At 32.0% G+C, this 25078-nt stretch overlaps 1 protein-coding gene across 1 annotated transcript; it reads left to right on the top strand.

Moving 5' to 3' along the window:
- Positions 1-498: 498 nt before the first annotated feature.
- LOC139526447 (uncharacterized) lies at positions 499-25078 on the top strand. The gene is made up of 14 exons (XM_071321595.1): positions 499-541; positions 2039-2073; positions 8071-8115; positions 8614-8696; positions 9884-9955; positions 11800-11938; positions 12538-12620; positions 13793-13864; positions 18891-19041; positions 20021-20257; positions 21315-21406; positions 22593-22661; positions 24392-24530; positions 25008-25078. The coding sequence occupies exons 2-14, from the start codon at positions 2055-2057 to the stop codon at positions 25040-25042; spliced, it is 1236 nt and encodes a 411-aa protein (XP_071177696.1). The 5' UTR covers positions 499-541; positions 2039-2054; the 3' UTR covers positions 25043-25078.

Here is a 25078-nt window from a genome sequence, read left to right as displayed (position 1 = left end):
AAAATAATGATAAATTGTACAACTAATCAATATTAAAGTAGACATTCAAGCTCGTTGGTTGTAGAAAGTAAATTTGAATCAACTAGAAAAAGGAGGCTGGTGTCAAAATACTGTTAAATTGTACAACAACCAATTAATATAAAACAAGACCTTTTAGGGAGATAGATGAAAGTATAGATGTTTAATTCTAGCGTCAAATATCATGTTCGTATGCAGGACATGTGCACAGTTTTGTATTAGATTAATTGCTGAGTATTTTTTTTAGATGCAAGTTCACAAAATATAAGTACGCAGGAAGATTCGTGTCACACCCAACAATAATGAAACCCACGAAATAAAACCCCTATAGTTAAACATGCCAATCTTTCATCAAGCTATCTGTCATGAATATCACTTGATCTTTATCTTTTCTACAATTCTATTTAATGTCATAACTGATAAGCCAATCTTTCATAAAGCTATCTGTCATGAATATCACTTGATCTTTATCTTTTTTACAATTGAAGTTTATGTGATAACAGATAAGACAGACCTATTGAAGGTAAATTATTTCCCAAATTTCTCATTATTGTTACTTTTGTCTTTACTTTATAACGTGAGAAGACTATTTAGCACTGGCTTGCACAATTGTATATTCAGGTTAACTGTTTTTTAAAAGCACGTTTATCATTAATTGATTATTACTTGCGCTGTTTAAACTTTCAATAAATGTCTATGAACTGGCTATTAAATTTTATCAAATAAAAGATCGCTATCAAATTTATAACACTAGTTTTCTGAAGGGATATCCAAGTGGCAACGTTTTTGTAGTAACAATTCGATATCAGAAAATGTAAGTTACCAACAACACGGCTAACAAGAATACCGCTTGCGTCCAACTTGTAGTCCTAAACCATAAAATATTTAGCATCAGCCCTGAATGCCTACCCCCCCCCCCCCCCACGCCAACCACTCTCCCTCCCCCTACAATAATCAAGACGATATGACATAGAGCAACGACTAATGAAGACATGCGTCCGCATTCAAGATTATAACATATATGTTGTGCAGAGTTGCCTAGTTTATCGAGTTCTCAATCAGCCCCTGTTAATATCTAATAGATAATATGTGCACTAGAAAAAAGGTAAACAAAGGACTACGTTTATTAGAAAATGCAAAAGAAGATGTTTAGCTAAGTTTCTAATATAATAAAATAGAAGTATTAAAAGAACTTCGTTCGTTTTTTTGCCAAGAATTGGTTGAGGTAACTTTTTTTTTTACCTTAAACAGATACGCATTCTCGGTCATACATATGACATCATTAATAAGTACAGTATAGAACTATTTTGTTCAATGATAAAAAAAACCTTCACATTTCAATGCTGAATACCCGCATTATATTCATACTCGATACTTCTATATCCATTTTATTTTACTGCAGAACTTTTTCACTTTTAGAAAAAATATCGTAACTTTCTAAATCAAGACATTTTTTTAACAAAATATGTGTCAATAGAACACCAAATATCGTGCAAATATCACATTTCTATTTTAATTAACTTGCGAAATCTTAATCAAAATCCTCATTTTAAAATCTTCAATTTAATACTTTTATTTTATATGGCAAACGTGTACGGCTTCAACTTGGTGTGAATTTTAAACTACTTTAAAGCAAAATGTGGAAGTGTTGGTTTTTATATTTTCCTTTTTTAACCGACACAAGCAGATTGAATAGAATACTGTAAACCAACTAATTTTCGCGAGCGATTTATTTTCGGGACTATCACGTGTAAAAAAATATCGCGAATATAAATCGTCGCGAACATGTAAAACTTAAATTTGTCCGTACATAACTACACCAAGTAAATTTGAGAATTGCGAAATTAATTCGCCATGAAATGGACAAGAAAGGGCTAAATGCGAAATAAAGTATCTGCGAAAATAAGTTGGTTTACAAATTTAAAACATTTGTTTTAATATCGCTGGGAATTGAGTTCTAAATTTATTCCAACTGAAGTCTATTCTGCCAATCAAAATTTACATATGGATTGTCGTTTAGTTTCAGGTTTCACAAAATGGTACAATCGTATATATGTAAGTATGCTTGTTCTTATATTGAATGAACACGAATTGATAAAGCTTAAGTATCAAGTACAAACAAGGTAAGCCCTTCGATTTGTTGTTTAATGTAAATTTCATTGAAGCCATGAAGGACTTATGATTTGCCAAAATGTCATCCTTGTGAAATGATATGTCTTTGTATGTGGGATTACTTGAGTACTCATTTATTCCTAATTCTTTTATAAGACATAGTCATGATTCGAGTTAAAAACAAAGACAGTATTATATGAAGCATTGTCCGTTGGAACAACATACTGATCGTGAATGGCCCATGGTCTGGTGTAGTCCTCAATGGAATCCATAGTTATTTTGAAGTTATGGTTCTAATTGATGTGATTGGGTTCTTTAAACTTAGGAAAATGAGAAATCACCTTTCGGAGACTTTTTTGTAGAATAATATTTGAATCCCAAGTAAAAAAAAAATAGCCAGAGTGGCTGTACCCGTAAGGCGAGTGGGAACAGTCATATGTATGAGGGTGTTTTGGTATCGCTCTAAGTCGAGGTCCTTTAATGCTTGTTTATAGTTAAATACTTCCGTGCTATGGTTTTGATGTAACTGTAGGATACAATAGGAACAGACTTGTTTTGAAAATAAATAGGAATGTTAGATGTTACCTGCTTGTAACGTAGAACGTTGCAGATGTTAATTGCATCAATTCTTCTATTAGTAACGTGAATAGGAAGACTTTGTCTCCTTTCCTAATGCAAAGGTTCCGAGCTAACTGGTTTGAAAACTTTAAGATGGTAAAGAGCTTCTTCACAAATTAAACTGACAAGTCTGTAAATGGAAGAAAATGTATTGATATATCCTTTGTCCAGTGTATAATCTTTCAAACATTTAAAAAAAAATAACAGGTTGTGACAAAAGAATAGTTCTAATGTACTGTAACCCTAGTGAATGATAAAAATGTGAAAGAAGATTAGCAAAGCTCATAGAGTGCTATCTAGATTTAAAAGACTGTGTGTTACATTTTATTGTTGTGTCGTTGTTCTCCTCTTATATTTAATGCGTTCCCCTCAGTTTTAGTTTGTTACCCCGATTTTTTTTTTCCATGACTAGTTAAGTGAAATGACAACCCTTTGAATAATAAATGCAATGTGAAAAAACGGAGATATAAACTCACTTAGAAAATTAACATAGACGATTAAGCTGTTTTTATCAAATGCCATTTCGTGTTTACTTAAGAGTTGGTTATCAAGTGTGAGGTTTATCGCTATTAAACCAGGTTTAATCCACCATTTTCAACATTTGAAGATGCCTGTACTAAGTCAGGAATATGACAGTTGTTGTCCATTTGTTTTTTATGTGTTTTGTAATTTGAATTTTGCCATGATAAGGGACTTTCCGATTTGATTTTCCTCTATATTCAGTATTTTTGTGATTTTAAATTTTACCAATTTGTTTTTATCTCGAGTGGTAAAAACAATATTGGTTGAGAATTTCAACAAAGATTCACAGGCATATCATTCATCAAGAATTCATAGAAGCATGTGTTTCGCTTTATGTATTTCTTCTTACCTAATTCTGGTACCTTTTTTAACAATCTACACCACTGGGTCGATGCCACTGCTGGTGTACGTTTCGTTCCCGAAGGTATCACCAGCCCAGTAGTCAACACTTAATCGCTTAAGTGTTGACATGAATATCAATAACGTGGTCATTTATAAATTTCCTGTTTTAAGAAACTTTAAATTTTTCGAAATAACGAAGTATTTCTTATCCCAGGCATAGATTACCGTAGCCGTATTTGGCACAACTTTTTGGAATTTTGAATCCTCAATGCTCTTCAACTTTGTACTTGTTTGGCTTTATAAATATTTTGATATGAGCGTCACTGATGAGTCTTATGTAGACGAAACGCACGTCTGGCGTACTAAATTATAATCCTGGTACCTTTGATAACTATTTACTAATGTTGTAGATTAAATTAATTGAAATGTGTATGCTTTAGCTACACCATTAGTCGAATTGCAAAATATGGTTTACAAATTCGTTTTATGTTTTTATCTGAAACTACGATAGGTAGAACGAAAACACGCATAACAAGGTAAGACCTACAAATAAATCAATTAACGAATTAAAATGTTAAAGAGTAATTCTCTTGACCAAATTTGTCAGTTTGTTGTCAGAAATATAAAAAAATAATCACCAAACAAAATTGCAACATTATGGCTAAACATCTGACATCTTGGTTAAATGAGAGTAAATTTCTACTAACAACAAAACAATAATATATAGTTAATATCTGATCAAGCAGACATTTTTGTTTACATTTTTAATATTCGGGTTGATTTTGGAATTTAAAACATTCATCATTTAGTCGGGTAGAGATTTTTTTATTTCATTCAATGAAAGATATAATATTTTGCAAGGTACATAGTTTTAACGTTGATTGCTTTCAAAATGGACATTCATTTAATACATTTTTCTGTACGTTGAGGTGTATAATAAAACTTCAAGCCTATGGGTTGTAGATAGTAAACTTGAATCAACTAGAAAAAGGAGGCTGGTGACAAAATAATGATAAATTGTACAACTAATCAATTTTAAAGTAGACATTCAAGCTCGTTGGTTGTAGAAAATAAATTTGAATCAACTAGAAAAAGGAGGCTGGTGTCAAAATAATGATAAATTGTACAACAACCTATTAATATAAAACAAGACCTTTTAGGGAGATAGATGAAAGTATAGATGTTTGATTCTAGCGTCAAATATCATGAGCGTATGCAGGACATGTGCACAGTTTTGTATTAGATTAATTGCTGAGTATTTTTTTCAGATGCAAGTTCACAAAATATAAGTACGCAGGAAGACTCGTGTCACACCCAACAATAATGAAACCCACGAAATAAAACCCCTATAGTTAAACATGCCAATCTTTCATAAAGCTATCTGTCATGAATATCACTTGATCTTTATCTTTTCTACAATTCTATATATAGCTAGTTAATGTTATAACTGATAAGCCAATCTTTCATCAAGCTATATGTCATGAATTCCACTTGATCTTTATCTTTTCTACAATTGAAGTTTATGTGATAACTGATAAGACAGACCTATTGAAGGTAAATTATTTCCCAAATTTCTCATTATTGTTACTTTTGTCTTTACTTTATAACGAGAGAAGGCTATTTAGCACTGGCTTGCACAATTGTATATTCAGGTTAACTGTTTTTTAAAAGCACGTTTATCATTAATTGATTATTACTTGCGCTGCTCAAACTTTCAATAAATGTCTATGAACTGGCTATTAAATTTTATCAAATGAAAGATCGCTATCAAATTTATAACACTAGTTTTCTGAAGGGATATCCAAGTGGCAACGTTTTTGTAGTAACAATTCGATATCAGAAAATGTAAGTTACCAACAACACGGCTAACAAGAATACCGCTTGCGTCCAACTTGTAGTCCTAAACCATAAAATATTAAGCATCAGCCCCGAATGCATACCCCCCCACGCCAACCACTCTCCCCCTACAATAATCAAGAAGATATCACATAGAGCAACGACTAATGAAGACATGCGTCCGCATTCAAGATTATAACATATATGTTGTGCAGAGTTGCCTAGTTTATCGAGTTCTCAATCAGCCCCTGTTAATATCTAATAGATAATATGTGTACTAGATAAAGGTAAACAAAGGACTACGTTTATTAGAAAATGCAAAAGAAGAAGTTTAGCTAAGTTTCTAATATAATAAAATAGAAGTATTAAAAGAACTTGGTTCGTTTTTTTTGCCAAGAATTGGTTGAGGTAACTTTTTTTTAACCTTAAACAGATACGTATTCTCGGTCATACATATGACATCATTAATAAGTACAGTATAGAACTATTTTTTTCAATGATAAAAAAAAAACCTTCACATTTCAATGCTGAATACCCGCATTATATTCATACTCGATACTTCTATATTCATTTTGTTTTACTGCAGATAGTTATCAAAAGTACCAGGATTATAATTTTATACGCCAGACGCGCGTTTCGTCTACATAAGACTCATCAGTGACGCTCAGATCAAAATAGTTCAAAAAGCCAAATAAATACAAAGTTGAAGAGCATTGGAGACCCGAAATTTCAAAAAGTTGTGCCAAATACGGCTAAGGTAATCTACTCCTGGGGTAAGAAAATCCTTAGATTTTCGAAAAATTCAAAGTTTTGTAAACAGAAAATTTATAAAAATGATATTCATGTCAACACCGGAGTGCTGACTACTGGGCTGGTGATACCCTCGGGGACGAAACGTCCACCAGCAGTGGCATCGACCCAGTGGTGTAAATAGAAAAAATATTCGTAACTTTCTAAATCAAGACATTTTTTTTAACAAAATATGTGTCAATAGAACACCAAACATCGTGCAAATATCACATTTCTATGTTAATTAACTTGCGAAATCTTAATCAAAATCCTCATTCTAAAATCTTCAATTTAACAATCTTAATTAATATGGCAAACGTGTAAGGCTTCAACTTGGTGTGAATTTTAAACTACTTTAAAGTAAAATGTGGAAGTGTTGGTTTTTATATTTTCCTTTTTTTAACTGATACAAGCAGATTGAATAGAATACTGTAAACCAACTAATTTTCGCGAGCGATTTATTTTCGGGACTATCGCGAGAAAAAAATATCGCGAATATAAATCGTCGCGAACATGTAAAACTTAAATTTGTCCGTATATAACTACACCAAGTAAATTTGAGAATCGCGAAATTAATTCGCCGTGAAATGGACACGAAAGGGCTAAATGCGAAATAAAGTATCTGCGAAAATAAGTTGGTTTACAAATTTAAAACATTTGTTTTAATATCGCTGGGGATTGAGTTCTAAATTTATTCCAAATGAAGTCTATTCTGCCAATCAAAATTTACATATGGATTGTCGTTTAGTTTCAGGTTTCACAAAATGGTACAATCGTATATATGTAAGTATGCTAGTTCTTATATTGTATGAACACGAATTGATAAAGGCGAGGAGGGGGTAGTAAAAGGAAGAGATTTACCTTTTTTTGCTAAAGATGCTATATAGAAAACATTAAAAATGAATGCAACACTTTTTACATTTCTTGGGTTCGAATCGAGTTTCTGAATTTGCTTAAGCTTTCAAAAGGTACGCTCAAACTTCAATGCTTAAAAGCAGCAATATATAACAGCAGAAACAGCTGCAGTGCTATCTGATCAAAAGGACTTAAATAATAGCCAAAGCCATCTTAGGTCAACATAACCGGAAGGAGAAAGACATTAACAAGAGACGACAATAAGCAGTGATTTAAATTGTTTTCATCGAGTGTTATTCCCTTAGAAAAAAAGGATGATTGTTTTTAAAATTAGATAATCATTCAAAAAAAAGAATCAATAGTACCTTCTCCCCCACAGAAAAAATATCAAAATATCTATAGGATTGTTTACATTTATATTTCTACATAAAAATATGATGATGTGGTATGATTGAAAAATTTACAACCATAAATCAGTGACAAAAAATACCAGATATATTTTCATGTAGTATCTTCAACCGTTGATATACACTACATGTATGCTATCGTCTAGAATGTGTGTGTAAATTATTTAGGGATTTTATTTTCAATTGGAAGCAAAAGATACCAAATGGATATTCCAACTCAGATATGTAAGTCAAAAAACAGACTGACAACGCCATGGTTAAAAACGAATGAAAGCAAACAGACGAACAACAGTACACAGACCAAAACATAGAAAACTGAAGACTCAACCACACGAACCCAACCAGCAACATGAAACAGCTGCAGTGCTATCTGATCAAAAGGACTTAAATAACATGAAACAGCTGCAGTGCTATCTGATCAAAAGGACTTCTATGTGCTCTGGGAGGATAATCATGATTGAGACTGCCTTTATAAATTGGTTTTGTTGAAGCATGATTTAATCTTTTTTCATCAACAATTTAAAAGTATTGTCAACAAATGTTCATATTTAGCTTTTTTTTGTCATTTCAGTTCTTTTAGTTACTGTTTTGTCCACCATATGGAAGACATCATCTGGTATGCTATTATTCCATTTTATTTATGTTGTATCAGTGTCCTAGAAAAATTAAACATAACAGTAAATTGAACGCTTTGAAATTTGCTTTGAACTCTTTTCTAAACTGTGAGCACTATCTTAGTTCTTCATACATTATCACATGATAAAGTTAATATGTTTTTCTCAAACTGATATGCATATCAGTCAATTGTCATTCCTCAAAGTTCATATCGATTATAAAACAAATTAGAATTGAGATTTAAAAAAATTGATTTGTCCTAAGAATAATATAGAGAAGACACATCAGTGTATTGTGTTCTTTTTTATTCTTTTCGTTATGGTATTTTTCTCGTGTTAACATTTACATATACAAAAATTAGACATCATACTTCAATTTTTCAGTTTCTAAAAGAAGTGATGTCGAGACTGCTTAAATTGTTAACACGTTTTTTTTATTAAGAGATCTTTTTATTCAAGAATGATTTTAAAATAGGAAATTAGCATTAGTATATTTTTAGGTCTCGAATGTTTTTCCTGTCATAGCGAATCTGACAGATCCAGGTGTTCGACACACAAAGTAGTATGTCGAGATGGACTTGAGGTAGATGTTTAAATGTTTAGTTAATTACATATGAATGAAAAACTGTTTAACACCCGAAACTAAGATATACAAGAAAATACATGATGCATTTTATATTTCAGTTTGATTATATCTTCCACTTATTAGTGTTTAAATCAAAACATTTTGAAACTAACGTTTTCTCGATTTAAAAAAGACGATGCTTGTTTCATGTTGTTAGTCGTTTCTTTTTTGGACACGAAACTATTCCTTTGTCACCGTCGTACGGTTGATAGTTATCCCAAATTCTTTCACTATGCCCGTTTCTGTAGTGACGTTACAGATTTTGATGAAATTCAATCATATACAAGTGGTTAATTGTCAAAAATTTCATTACCAAAAAATAATTAAACCCTTCACTTCATATTTTCCCCCTTTGCCAATGGAAAGTTGAGTAACAGCACAGCATGTGGCCCAAGACCACAATTAATGACCCCGCTTTTCGTTGTTCACGAATATAGTTCCCTTTAATTATAGTGTATTTTTTCTTTATTTTTTTTCTTTCCCTTTCTCATTCATTTCTTAGCTTTTCTGGGGTGGAAATGAAAGAACAGAGCTGAAATAAACTTCCAGATGGTTTATTTTAACTGATTTTAATAAGGAAAGAGTGATTAGGCCAGGTGCAAAAAGGTTATATTTACACTTTTCGGAACATCTCTTGACTTGCCTATAAGGGTATGGATGCGTATTGGCCAAATCTGTATGATGTAAAGATGCAATTTTTCTGAAAATTGCATATATTTTTGGACTTGTACTTTACATTACACACACAAAAAATTAGATAAAAAGAACAGACAAAATTTTTTTAATGCGACAAAACGTTATAAAGAAATGATAGAGGAATTAATTGTGGTCTCGGGCCATGTATATGAAAAAACTAACTATAAAAATCAGTTGCAAAAGGCTAATCTCATCAAATGGACTTGGCTATGTTTACATTTATAGTAGGCGTTAGAAGTGTTAGGTGGCAGGTTTGTTTTTGAATTAAGATTTATGCTATGCAAGCATATTCAGTATACGGTAACGGGTATACAATTTCTTGATATGACAAGTATTTGGATTTATATCTACTGGTCATACAAAACGTGATACTTCAGTCAAACATTTTCTAATCATTTGAAGTGTCTATTTTAAAAATTGCCTTTATGTATTTCTTGGTTATTCTTTAGGAATGCTTCTTTGACAAAACAACGTTGCAAAATTCTGCTGTTGTTTACACTGCAGGCTGCAGATCAAAAGCGGTAAGTAAATGACTTTATCTAGATTCAGGGATTATAACATCAAATACAAATACCGGTCATTACCTTATTTCATTTTTGAATTACTATTCTGTCCAATACTACAAGGTGAAGTACATGCATGTGGTAACATGTCACAAAGCATAATCTACACGAGACTCTTTGCAACATACATATGATAGATAAACAACATCATTGCTAAAGATTACATTTACACAAGTAGTTTGTTGAAAATGAAAATGCGGTTAGAATTATCCGACTAATTTCTATTATGTATCAACTTTCTTTACAACAATTACATTAGAAGACATGATCTATAATGTTTTTTGTCGAGCTTTCGACTTTATCGAAAAAGCGAGACATAGCGATCCAACATTCCGTCGACGTCGTCATCGTCGTCAGCGGCGGCGGCGTCCACACAAATTCACTCTGTGGTTAAACTTTTTAAAATTTTATTAAACTATCCTGGATTTCTACCAAACTTGGACAAAAGCTTGTTTATGGTCATAAGATAGTATCTAGAAATAAATTTTGTATTTAACATGTTTAACTTATAAATGGACTTACTTTTTTTCCAGATAACATGACATACAGTCTGCAGTTAAATTGTTTAAAACATTTATAAGATTCAGAAACTATCCTGGATTTTTACCAAACTTGGACAGAAACGTCTTTCAATCAAAAGATAGTATCAAGAGGAATATTGTTTTTATTTTTTTTACTCATTTTTTTTTAGCCTGCGATTAACAGCAAAAATAGTCTAGACACTGGGCTCCGTGGAACCCTTACAAATTTTTCTATAATAAAATTTACATGTAGAAAGAGAATTATCTCATTGACACTCGTACCACATCTTCTTTTAACTTATTAAAAAAGTCTGTCGTATTATATTAAAAACAAATGTTGTATTATATTAAAAAAGATGATTTGGTATGATTGACAATTAGAAAACACTTCACAAGAGACCAAATGAAATAAATACATATAGACAACCGAACGGCCTTCAACAATGAGCATATCTCATACCGCATAGTCAGCTATATGACCCCGAAATGACAACGTAAAACAATTCAAACGAGAAAACAAACGGCCTCATTTATGTACAAAAAATGAACGAAAAACATAAAACAACGACAACCACTGAATTACAGGCTCCTGACTTGGGACAGACACATACATGCAAAATGTGGAGGGTTAAACCTGTAAGCGGGATCCAAACCCTCCCCTAACATGGGACAGTGTTATAACAGTACAACTATAAAAATCAGTTGAAAAAGGCTGAACTCATCAGATGGATAAAATTCAAATACAAGTGGACGTGGTATGCGTTGTTTTATGTATACACGATAATTCTTTTACATTTTGCATGTGAATAATCTGATAAGCATAGAAAATCATAATTAAAACATATGTAGGATGATCAATAAGTCACGCAGCATTTAGTTATACAGAAGTTAACGACAATAAGATTTCTGACATACAATTTTGATATATTGATAACCTTTATTTCGCGTATCTAGCTAATGCTATTGGTGTTTAGTTTCCAATAACAAGCATCACAATAATACATACAACATTTGTACTAGTCAACTACATTATGCTGCCTTCGAATCAACCAGTCTTTGCTTTTACCTTAATGTGACACGCTTAGTGAAAACACCAAATGTTAAGTCTTAGGTTTTCTTTGAACGGGGATGAATGCACTTACAATCTTCCACTTTCGGGACAAGTACAATAAACGAGATTATCAAACCGTTGCAAATTTAAAAAAAAGAGATGTGAAAATTTCAAAATAGAAACCAAACTTATCAGTGGTTGTGAAATACAAACTTTTTATTCTATTTAAGGTGTGTGATTTGTTAGGAAATGCCGTAGGGAAAAGAGATGACATGAGCCGGTCACGGAGGACGTCGGTAGTCTGTGCACAGTGCTGTAATACAGCACCAAAGAATAAAATACCTTGCAATGCACAATTATGCGACGATCGTAAGTGTTATCTTGTTTACAGATCGATGTGTCTTGAGGTAAATCATACAACAAAAATTATAGATTTTGGTATATCTAAATATATCTTTATAAAAACGCAAGATTTGATAATGATGGTAATACACTATAATATCTAAATATCGACAAAATGACGACCAACCTCATGACCAAAAGAAAATATTAGGAACGATTAGTTTCCGTAAATTCATGTAATCCTACAGGTTTTCTATTAGTCTTTATTTACAAAATATTTCAATAAAACAAAATGCTATAGTCTAGTTTATGTCATACTCTGTAACGAACCAAACAAGGAAATATGGACGGGATGGTCTATACAATATTAAACTAATATTTCACCTCAGATAAACCATATAATGTTGGCAACTGTAAACCATTTGAAGAGTGTAATTTGCAATTTAAATAAGTTAATCATTGTTTAACAGCTTCCTTTGAAATTGAAAATATGCACTGAAAATAAACAAACGTAGCATTAATGTGTCCATTCGTGAAAATATAAAAAAACATCACCTGAAATTCTGACCATAAAAACAAATTAATTGATACCTAAATCCGACCTTATAAATATGATATAATTACAGGTCTGACCTGCCTATCGTGTCACAGCGTATCAGATATTTCTAAGTGTTTGACACATCATACAGTGTGTCAAGGGCCAGATGAGGTAGGTTTGTAGTAAGGTAATTAACCATTATACCTGATCATCGGCAATCTTAATATTTCTATTATTTCTATATATATACATGTATATATTGTAAAATAAGAGGCAAAAACGCTACCACATGGATATTTTAAATCATAAGTCACTGACAAACTGATAATGTCATGATAAAAATTGACGAACAAATAGAACGAAAGGACAAACAAAGGACTACAAAACACTGTAAATAAAAGGACTCACAGTCTGAGTAACACAAACCAGTGATTTAGCTTTAAAGAAGACTTATTTCATCAACAAGGACAATTTTACGATGCGAACCTATAATCTTTAAATGTATTTATATAAAATGCAAGAAACCATTGGTAAACCGCTTACACATGTTTGCTAAAAAATTATCTCGCAAATTTTCTTCTTTATAATTTTTTGTTGATTTTGAAAATGAAGTGATCATTGATTTAACGTTTTACCATTCCACATATGAAATGTTTTGGTCGATGCGGAAATATTTATTTTACATAATCACGGGCTATGTTGTTTTGGTGTTGATTTTTTTTAAGTATATAGTTCTTTATTTGTTTTTCGTTCATGTTTGTTTGGTACACAAATAAGGCCGTTAGTTTTCTCGTGTGAATTGTTTTATATTTGTCATTTCGAGGCCTTTTATAGCTGACTTTGCGGTATGGGTTTTGAAGGCCGTACGGTGACCTTTTGTTGTTAATTTTTGTGTAATTTAGCCTCCTGTGGAGAGTTGTTTTATTGGCAATCATGCCACATCTTCTTTTTTTTATACTGTCTTCCTGTGTGGGACCGAATGGATATAAAATACTATCGAATGAGTGTTTCTGGCTCATCCTTTTATCCACTCATGCAACTGTTTAGATAATGTTTCGTATTGGCAATATTTTATAAATTTGCGTATAGCATTCCAATTACATTCCTATTCCTTTGTTTGTGGATGTTGAATACCTTTATTTGTTACATAATTATCAATCCCTTATATATATGTCCGAATTAGATTTATCAGTAGAAGAACAATAATAATAATTAAAAAAAAAAACACAAGATAAAATTGTAAGAATTATGAGAAAAAAAGCTATTAACAAGTGGAACGAGAGAAGGGCAACTGTCATATTCGTTGCTGAGTACAGTGAAGATTGTGAACTTTTTTATTACAGGAATGTTATTTAGACAAAACAATTCTACCCAACTTATCTACTGCCTACAATGCAGGATGTCGGTCAAAGACGGTAAGAAGATTATGCAAAATACTTCGCAATTAGTTTCTAAGGTATTTGCTTCAAGTTATTTTTTTAATATGTGTATTTATGTTCTAATTATGATAAATGTTTGTATGTAACTTATATTTTACAACAGTTTAACTATCAATGTAAAACCGTAAACTTGCAACAAGAATTCGTTTAACAGTAGTAGTAAGATTAGTTTTAAGTTAAGAACCATATAATACACAGAGAATATAGTAAATACATTCAAAGCATAAATGGAATACGCATTAGCTTCTGTTTAATCCGAAACAGTCAGACTTAAAAAAAAAAAGAGACTGGTCTCTTTAAAATTTCAAGGGAGATACATGGCCAAAAAATACCAAAATAATTTTATGAACCGGTATGTAAAAAAATGGATATGTAAAGGGTCTATATGGACGTTGATTGAGCTAATGCTAAATATAGATGAATAAACCCTGCTCATAACCTAGCAATACCATCTCCTTGAAATCATATTGGAAATAGAAATACAGAACCCGTTGCATCTCCGTAAAGGTTAAAATTCAGTAATTTTTCATTTTTTTTTCTCAATTAAATGATTAAACTTATTTGTTATAAGGAAGCTATTAAACCAAGAGTCCCAAATGGTGAAGTTGAAATCATCCCTTCGTAAATTTTACGGACGCCATCACGAGTTGGTTGACCGTTATGGAATAACCGTTTCACAAAGGATATCGGATATGTTCCTTACGTCGTAACTACAATCCCCCTCCCTTTCATGAATGTGACCTACCGAATTAGACTATTTACCGGATTTGTAATCACATAAGCAACACGACGGGTGCCACATGTGGAGCAGGATCTGCTTACCCTTCCGGAGCACCTGAGATCACCCCTAGTTTTTGGTGGGGTTCGTGTTGTTTATTCTTTAGTTTTCTATGTTGTGTCATGTTTACTATTGTTTTTCTGTTTGTCTTTTTTAATTTTTAGCCATGGCGTTGTCAGTTTGTTTTAGATTTATGAGTTTGACTGTCCCTTTGAAATCTTTCGTCCCTCTTTTATACTTGTACACGAGTATGAATAAGCCAAATATATTATTATGAATTAGGCCATTCATTTTCTCAATTGAATTGTTTCACATTTTACATTTCGGGGTCTTCTGTAGGCGACTAGTGTTTTTTTTTCTCATTGTTGAAGGCCGTACTATTGCCTGCAATATTGCTAACATTCACTTCATTTCAACCTAGTTGATTGCTGTCTCATCATACTCATTTGCAGTTAAACCACATCCCCTTATTTGTATATTATAAGTATAAAATATTTGTCGCTGAACTAAATGACAGCAATTAATAAATCGTTAATTCAGTTTTAAAATAGCTTTAGTTAAAATTTAAATTAAATATTTCGTCTATCAAATATGTCAAGCCGACTGAAAGTGTCCGTCAATAATGCACCATATAATGTTTAATGACACGATTTCAGTCCTAAAATGTTTATAAAATATTTCCCCTATGTTTGTAAAAAATGTAATTAACACTTTCCTCCTTCATGACAGGAACTCAGCTAGCAATAATAAAGAACACTTTAAAACACCAAAAGGAGTATATAACATGTAGGTTAAATGCGAAAACTAATAAATATAGAATTGTGTTTATAAAATTAATGTCAAGTATTTGTCGCTTATCAATCAAACACAATTTGGATAAAAGGAACTTAATTTAGAAAAGAAAAATTGGCAGTGTGTATTTTATCGACAATTTTAGGGGATTTCTGTTGATTTTCATGCTTAAATATCGTGTTTTTCTAAATTTTCACAACTCCAAATCTCAACATTCTTTTATTAATTACCGAATCCTCATGGGCTATTATTTTGTCATGGGTGGACCGATTTTCCGTTTTGGACTGAGAGGGTAAACACATAAACATTTATTTTCGAACATTCGTAATATGCGAAACTTTCTAAAGCATTTTTGAACACACAGTCTGACGAATGTGTCGGAAACGCGGTCAATAAAGTGTTATTTTTTATTATATTATTCTGATAAATTACGATGCCAAAAAAAAGGGGTGGGCCGCTCTTGTTCAATTATCTTGTCTTTCCAGCTCTTATGTCAAAATTTTAATCTTCAACACCAATGTCATGTGTTTGCAAAGATCTGCAAATATAAAAACCAACGTCGTTGTTTGCCGCTGGAAGACGTTTTTTTATTACAGAGAAAGAAACTTCAATTGGATATGACATCATTGCTTAAAAATACACTTAGATGACCTATGGTCAAAAATGTTATAAGGCTTTAATCATTTAGTGTGGTATAGGTTGCAAAATTTTGATTTATAATATATACTATATTGAAACGACATATATGTCCCCTTGGCATCAAACCCCCAAACGACGTATATGTCGCTTTGGCATCAACACTGATACGACATATATGTCGCTTTGGCATCAAGAGGGTTGATTAATATTACGAACGCTTCCACGAACGTGTATTCCTAAGGAACGCTTCTACTACTACATGATAACGTAATACATATTTTTTCATACTAAATTGTTTTTATGAACTTAAGAAAGGCATGTGTAGTGTCAACAAAACTCAATGTGAAGGTTTCCTTTACGATTGTCATATTATTCTATGATCAAATATAACATACACTATGTATATGTTCCGGACCATATGAATATTTGGACCGTACGCGTATGGTCATGACCATATGCGTATAATCATATGGTCCGACCGTACGCGTATGGTTGGACCATATGAGTATAACACTCGTTTGGTTATTAACGGGCCGGACCATATGAGTATTTGGACCATATAGGTATTATTTTTAAAATTACATTTTAAAAATTTCAATAATACAAAAACTTTATCTAAAAAAACAATAATGGTTAACTGACAATGTATTATTTTTAATTCAAATACTGCGTAAAAATTAAATATTGATGCCATAGTTAGTTTTCATAGCTTATTACATTCTTGCATGTAGGCTTGGGTGACATTTACTTCCACACGGTATCATAGCTTTTTTGCATTTGCAGGTCTTGGTTGTGCACGACCCCTTTCATTTACACCTTTTCTTTGCGAGTGAAACTTATCCTTTTTGCAGCTGCGTACAGTAATACCGAGGTATTGGGCTAATTCCGATATGTCTACGGTATTTTAAGAATTATTACAAATAATTATCTATAGCTATAATTCGTAATAATTTAATTTTGGATGTAACGCGTCTTCTGATTGGCTGACGTTATTTTGTTATTAGCCCATAGACATAATTTAGTCATGTGACCGTGACGTCATCAACGTTTTTTCATTGTTTTCTACGGTTTAAAATGGAATTTAGAATTAAATTATAAGAAATGACTGTAATATTTTTTTCTGTCTATTCGAAATAACATAAAAAATGTGGTGCACACTGTTAAATAACCCGCTAGGCGTGTTATTCAGTGTGCACCAATTTTTTTATGTTATTTCTTCATAGACAGAAAAAAATACTACAGTCATTCCTTAAATAAATTGTTATAATATTAGTTATCTTGGTGTAATCAGGGGTGTACAGAATTTTACACCGTTGTTGAAAATTCATACACCCTGAGGCGCAGCCGTACACCCCTGATTATACCAAGATAACGAATTTATTTCTTATGAACAATTTCTTTACTCATTTTGAAACCAGTAAGTAAAATTGTAAAAATGGTAATGAAATTTCCAGCGTAATATCATTTCAATGTCCATGTTGCTGCACATTGTCAAATACTTTTTTACTTTATTTTTGGAAAAATTCAGAAAATTTTTGTGTTCTTTTGAGTTTACAAAATTTTATTTTTGGCATTTTCTTCTTATTATTTTTTTCTTTATTTTGGGAAAATTTTATTTATCCCCGGGTGAACAAGGGTGGGTGTTATTTACACCGGGGTAGTCAACCAATCAGATTGCAGTATTTTCTCTGCATAAGAAATAAAGATTAGTACTAGTTTTTATCATATACTTAGCATTAATAAGATAGCTTTTGCATATGTGTAATGTGCGGAAGTACACAAGCCATAATTTCCCAACCGGTCTGATAACCCATATCAGGGGCATCTCGTGCACAAAACCCATAATAGTGCCTCTCGTGCAAGCTACTACCGGTATCGGTTGTTTACTTTTCCATTGTGACGTCAGATATTTTTATGACGACGTAAAAATTTACGGGAACTTTTGTGGGATAGTTTAGTACTTGCTAACAAATGCCATTGACAATTATGAATCATTTTATAGTACAACAAACATGGAGTTGTAATGATCATAAAACTCTTCCAAGTTTTTAACGTTTCAAAATGCCTCTATAGAAAATAGTAACATACATAAATATGGAGGTAGTGATATTATTGTTGGGCAATTATAGTGTATTTTTGGATTCATAATTTAACTTTTATATAAAGTTTTTGACTGTTTTAGTTATTTTATTTGTTAATTTGCCATACATAAAACAATTGTCGGAAGTATATGATAAATCGATTAATACATGGCCTTTTCCATATCGGCCCGGGTATTATCACCCCGACTTCGTCTCGGGCTGATATGGGGGTCTCGGGATGATACCCGGCCGATATGGAAAAGGCCATGTATTAATCTCTATATGAATACTAGTGAAATGTAAAACTTGCACAGAAAAATACATATGATATTTGAAATAAGCAAATGAAGTTTTATCATAAATCTACTGTTAAAAACCTTTGAATTTGGTAATGTTATGTATTTCCTTCTCCGGGAATATATTCTTTTCCCTTTATTTGGCAAACCTTTTGAAATATATCTTCAACATTGGCCTTATTTTTTTTACCTGTTCTCCTTTTCTCTTGTGGACAAAACATACATCTGGCGTAAAATAGTAAGCCTGATATATATCATAAGTTTATTTTAATGTTCATACAATAACTTTAAAGTAGTAAGAGGCACATACATTGTATGAGGAAAACATGCACTTTGCGGCATTGGTGTAGATATATCCAAATAGCACATACTTAATTTAGCCGATCTCAGTGTTGTGTCTGATCTCGTTTTGATAGGTATGTAGTCTCTTATCTGGGGCTGTTGGGAAGAGAAATGTTGATATTCAGCTACAGAGACTAAAGAAGGCATCGATTTCTTGTAGCGAGTGTTGTAATACACAGCCTGATAGGGGTGGTGTCCCATGTAACAGAAATCTATGCAAATTGGGCAAGTATAAAATTGGCGTTAAACTGCAAATAACACATTGTTCTAATGGCCTCCTTTCGAGTTATATCCATTACCAGAAAAGTTCGTCTATATTGTGCACTCTGTATTATCATTTGCAAGATAAAGGAGATCGCATGTATCCCTGCTCTATCAAAGTTCGTCAAGCGTCTTAATGATCGTCATTATGCAAGATAAACTAGAAATAATATTTGTTCAATAAGTACTTAATCACAATTCTCTAATGATAGCAGTGTTGAATGTCATAAGATTATAAGAATTAAATTTGTCAAATAAATCGTACAATGTAGCCTTATGTTTTTTTCAACCAATCGATCAACATAAGAACAGGAGTGACGACGCCCCTAAACGCACGAAGAATGTTCACTTAAACCAAATTCGTTGACGGAAATCGAAAGTTGTCTATTATTTTATTAACCATTCTGTAATCGAAATAATAGATAAGTGAGTTTACAAGTCGCAGATTCATAAAACTTACGCTTGCATTCAAAACAATATTGCTATAATCATTTCCTTAAGATATATGAGACCTTCAATTATTAATTCATGTGGAAGAATTCTGCTTCTCAATTATTTGTGACGATATTCCAAAATGTAACAACTGAATAAATTCATGCGGGTTAACCAAACATACACATTATATACGACTTCCCGAGACAGGCATTTCTAGAAGACAAAATAATACGTTTTAACATATGTACATGTATGATGTTTTTTTTTTATTTTATTTCTTTCTACTTTGATATTGGATTTCTTTGTTTTCTTCATATTAATGATGTATTTATTGTTTTGTTCATGTTTCAACATTTGTATATCAATTTGACTAAAACAGCAACTTTTTTATTGGAATATTAATGCACCGCAGGAACAGTTTACGTGGTACGGTTTGATATGAAAACATTTCAGCTGTTTCTTAATTCAAAATTGCTATAACATAGTCTCTTATTTTGCTCAATCATAGGAACTTCCGCGTATGAGACATGCGGTGTATGTGACCGTGTGTCAAGTCCTGGTGCTTGTTCTGTTTATCAAGTTTGTCCTCCGAATGAGGTGAATACTTTGTTTCACTTGTGTAAGCATCTTGACGTTTCCGTCTTAACCCTCTTACTGTCGAGTTTTTTTCTTGCTTTGTCGCGCCAAAAGCATCTTGACGTTTCCATAGACTATGGAAACGTCAAGATGCTTTTGGCGCGACAAAGCAAGAAAAAAACTCGATAGCAAGAGGGTTAAGACCCCTTTTGGCCTATTTTGTCGGAAATTTTAAAACACATGAAAAATAATATCAAAACTTAACCCTCTTGCTGCCGAGTTTTTTCTTGCTTTGTCGCACCAAAAGCATCTTGACGTTTCTTATGCGTGACGTTGCAAAACTTGTGCCTCTCTGTAGAACTGCGCTTTCCCGCCGTCAATAGTTTTTCCCACGTCAATGTAGCCGTAATTATGAAAAGCGATGTTTAAAGTAATTTTACAAAAGTTCTTGCTCTAAGATTGTCATAAACGATGTTTTTAATACAACATTATTTAATAAATACAACTTTTAACCTTGAAATATAGATATATTTAATATAAAAATAGGGAGAAGTTTTAAAAGTATCTTCTTAAGGAAATACATGTACTAGAAAATTGAAGAAGGATAAAAAGTCATATAATAAAACAATTGTTAACTTTTGATTTCAGTTGATACAATGAGTGATCAACGCCATAGATGTGACAATCACACTCGGTCGTTGGTCCGGTGAATATCATATCTCTTGGGTTGATAAATCATTGTATAATCCTCATCAAAATTCTATAATTGTATAGTATAGTATAGAGACTGTGATAATCACTTGTTTATCAAAATGCAAATTTGGTACAGCTAACGCGGTACCGTTTGTTTTAGTTTTACTTGAGATCTTTTTTAAACGGCCGATTATACATGAATCAGTATAACGCATGATATATTGCTCTTTATTCAAAAGCATAATCTAGGTTCGTTTCTATATATAATTTTTGTACATTTATTTGGAATCTGTTTTTAAACGTAAAACATACATAATGTGAATTCAATGACATATTGCACAAGCTTACATGTATGACTTTAATTCATAAGATATTGTGCATCTTTAGCTTTATATATTTTGCTAAAAACATAATCAATATTTGTTACGTTTTCATCATTCAGATTGTCCATTATTCAAAGTCCAATTCGTTTTGAAATTACATTGCTCTAATTGTTATAACATACTTGTTTTTCTTCGTTTTACTATACATAGCATCATCTGTGTCGTATGACACATGTGGAGTGTGTGACCATGTGTCTCGTCCCAGTGATTGTACTGTTTTTCAAAGTTGTCAACCTACTGAGGTAATTAATTAGTTTCCGCATTGTAATCATATATCTCACGATCCTTAAAAACAGAGCTTAAAAAGATAAAAGGTGTAGGTAATCCATTCATGACAAACATTCAATATATGCATAGCAAAAGTAAAACAAAAACTAGAAAAACAAAACAAAACAAACCCCCAAAAAACATTCAGATTTTTTTTTAAAACAACGCTTTTTGTTGTTTTTTTTTCAGGTCAAAAATTTTGGCAACAGCTATAATACAATCAAATCAAATTGTATCAACGGAATGTATTTTATTTTTCTGTGTATTGCTCTGGTGATCGATGATCTGTTTGTACTGAATTTCATATTTTTCAAATGTAAGGCAAATGAACAAGTTATACATGTGAAGGTGCCTGTTGACAGCAGTATCTTCGGTTTTGACTCCGAACAGTTACATGCTCACGTATAAAAATTGCAGTTTTTATCTTATTTGTCTCGGGCGAAGACTGCTTACATCTATGTCATTTATTTTCTTTGATGTTATATCACATATTGCTAAAATTTCACGGTGGATTTTCGTTCATGATTTTTATAGATGTATAGTCTAATTGAAATTTTCATCAACAACAATTAACATGCAATCTTTATGTATTTTTGCATTGACTATATGCTAAAATAAAATTCAAATTGACATGTCTTTGGTCACAAAAGTAAAATTCTAGAATCTACTAGAAGTCGAATCAAATCGAATATGAATCAACATCTACTACAAAAACGCTGTTTTATCCAATTCGTAACCATAGAAGTAGCGAAACAGCATCGGTTTGAGGGTTTTTAATTTATGACCTCATAGTTTACCTCAATGTTGATGCTTCGAAATCTTTCAAGTAGTTTTGCGGAATATAAATTCATCTTAAATTCTTCCTGGTTTACAAACTGTAATTAATAGATTAGTTTTGTACTGCAATAGAACATGAATATGAGTTCTGTAGTTTACAAGTTGTCAACATGAATTAGAATTGGATGTATGGAAGGTATAACAGAAACAGGTAATTTGTTTCAGAGTAAAGAAATTATAACACAGCAAACATTCAAATAAATACAAACACGGTTGCACTTTAATATTATGGCATTGGCCGCATTTGTATGACGAAACCATAGTTCAACTGAGTTCTCTTGATTATTTTAAAACTTATTTTCGATGTATTATTAACATTTGCAGGTGTGTAAACTGAATCAGATATTTTCAGGTGGTAGAATCATACATGAACTGGGATGCGAAATAAAGACAGTAAGTATGGCAAATATAATATCAATTGGCGGACTTTTGTTCAAGTTTATTGTTAACTCTCTGAAATTGTTAAACATCTCACAGTGGTATACTGCTATTGCCTTTATTTATTCATCCCTTATTTTATTGATTTTGTATTTACACTGTATCATAGATAAACTCTATTCGTTTAATGTATGTTCACTTGTGTTAATATGACTTTTGATTAAATAAAGTAATTTCAATTGATATTTTATAGTGGGTCTTTCTATGTTGTGATGTTACACTGTAGTTTCAGATGAGGTGAAGATTAGAACATTCAAATGTTTAAACCCGCTGTAATTGTTTGCACCTGTCTTAAGGCATGAACCTGATGTTCAGTTGTTTTTTATGTTGTTCATGCTTGTTTCTCGTTTTTGTATATAAATTAGACCGGTGGTATTCCTGTTTGAATAGTTTTACATTATTTATTATTTGGGCCCTTCATACATGTAGCGTGATGTTCGGTGTGATCCACGGCTCAGTGTTGATATCCCTAATTTAACCTATAACGGTTTACGTTTGAATCGAGTGATGTCTCATTGTCATTCATACCACATTTAATTATATCTACTCAAAACAAATACCGTTATGTGAGGATATGATATCAAATAGCATAAGAAATGTTGCGCATTTAGAAAACATTTGTTAAGACAATACACCCATCCCCCACCCCTCTAGCTAAATAGTCAGCCCTATACTACATACAACTCCATTCTATCAAACGCCTCTACAAGAGACTCAAAACATTTTTAGCACCATTCTCCAAAAGATGGGCACAAAAACTTTACGATTTGCACCCAATACACAGGCGCGGACCCAGAGCTTGAAGCGGGCGATTTAGTGAGAAATGTTTTTTGAACACTAGAGAAGTTTTCTTGTAATACCAAGCCATATGTTTTTCAATAAATGGCACACTTTTTGTTCATCCGGCATATGGTTACTCTAAATAAACTGTATTACAGTAAGGTGCATTAGTACAATACGGTGGTATGATACGGGATTTACACGCAGCTGCTGTGTTTATTTCTTACCTAACTACCTACACTGTATTATTATACAAAACATGTTAAAATGGTCATAAATTGTAAACATAACGCATGTTCTAATTTTTGTTTTAGTTAATTATAATCAGTTAAATATTACATACATATCAAAGCGATTAGACAAACTATTATTATTGTAAAATTTGAAGTATTCAAATAATCGAGTTGTCCTACTTTTATTTATGTCAGCGAGATTTCAGTATGATTCAATTTAGATTGTCAGCAGATATAGTATTTATATTTAGAGGTTATATTTTTTGCTTGTTTGCGCATGTTAAATAAACTCATCATAGATAGATAATAGGATTACATTTGGTATATACGCCAGACGCGCGTTTTGAACGTCACTGATGAGTCTTTGATGACGTCTGGCGTATATAATAAATTTAGTTCTGGTATCTATGATATGTTTATTTGTCTACAAAAGACTCATAAGTGACGCTCGAATCCAACAAAGTTAAAAAGGCCAAATAAAGCACGATGTTGAGGAGCATTGATGACCCAAATTCCTTAAAAAAAGTTTTTATTAATACAGCTAAGGTAATCTGTTCCTGAGGTAGAATAGCCTTAGTATTTTAAATTCATTTTTTTTTATAAACAGTTAATTTATAACCAGTTAAAACACACTGAGACCATCTAATGTAATTGTTTATTTGTATTTTGTAGGTTTGTGACGCAATGTTGAGAGAATACAAGGCAAGTCACCATGGAAAACGAGCAGATCATGGAGATCTTGTTTTATGTTCAGCATGTTGTACTGGAAAAAATTGTAACACGAAGGCTGATTGTAAAACCCTTATCCAGAGTACGTTTATTTAAGCATTTCATATAATTATAGCTATAATATAAAACTTAAATCATTGGGAATATCTTTCTCAACGATAGTTTAAAAGCATTGCTATCTACATGTTCATGATTTGATAAAAATGTGTATCATAAGTTCAAAGAAACAGAATCCATTCCATAACAGATCATGTGATAACTAGAAAAAGACCGGATGTGAATGCAAAAGTTCATGCCAAAACATGATGTTAAAGCTTGGCAGTTGAATGGCAAAACATTTAGAGTCGTAATCCCAGGCAAGCAAGCATTTATTTAAAGCATTATATTATTGCATCTGATAAATAATGAAATGCAATGTCGTGCTTTCATATGTCCCGAAACCGTAATTTAAGAAAAATGAGTCAGGAAAATAGTTGAAATTGTTACATTTATACAGTCATATATTATACAAAATATGCAGTTCAGTTTGGGTAATGTTTTTTGTTTTTGTGTTTTTCAGATCAGCCTTGTTTCAACAGTACAACTTGTGGATGATGCCATTGAACTTTTCTGAATAAAAAATAAACCCAC

Source organism: Mytilus edulis, chromosome 6, assembly GCF_963676685.1.
Source record: "Mytilus edulis chromosome 6, xbMytEdul2.2, whole genome shotgun sequence".
Taxonomy (NCBI): domain Eukaryota; kingdom Metazoa; phylum Mollusca; class Bivalvia; order Mytilida; family Mytilidae; genus Mytilus; species Mytilus edulis.
The sequence above is the reverse complement of the archived record's forward strand: the minus strand, read 5'-3'. Positions and strand labels throughout refer to the sequence as shown.

Excerpts from the sequence above, each read along its gene's own strand:
- LOC139526447 (XM_071321595.1), top strand. Across the intron at positions 9,956-11,799 it reads CAGGCTGCAGATCAAAAGCG|GTGTGTGATTTGTTAGGAAA; the intron begins GTAAGTAAATGA and ends ATTCTATTTAAG. Across the intron at positions 11,939-12,537 it reads TGCACAATTATGCGACGATC|GTCTGACCTGCCTATCGTGT; the intron begins GTAAGTGTTATC and ends ATATAATTACAG.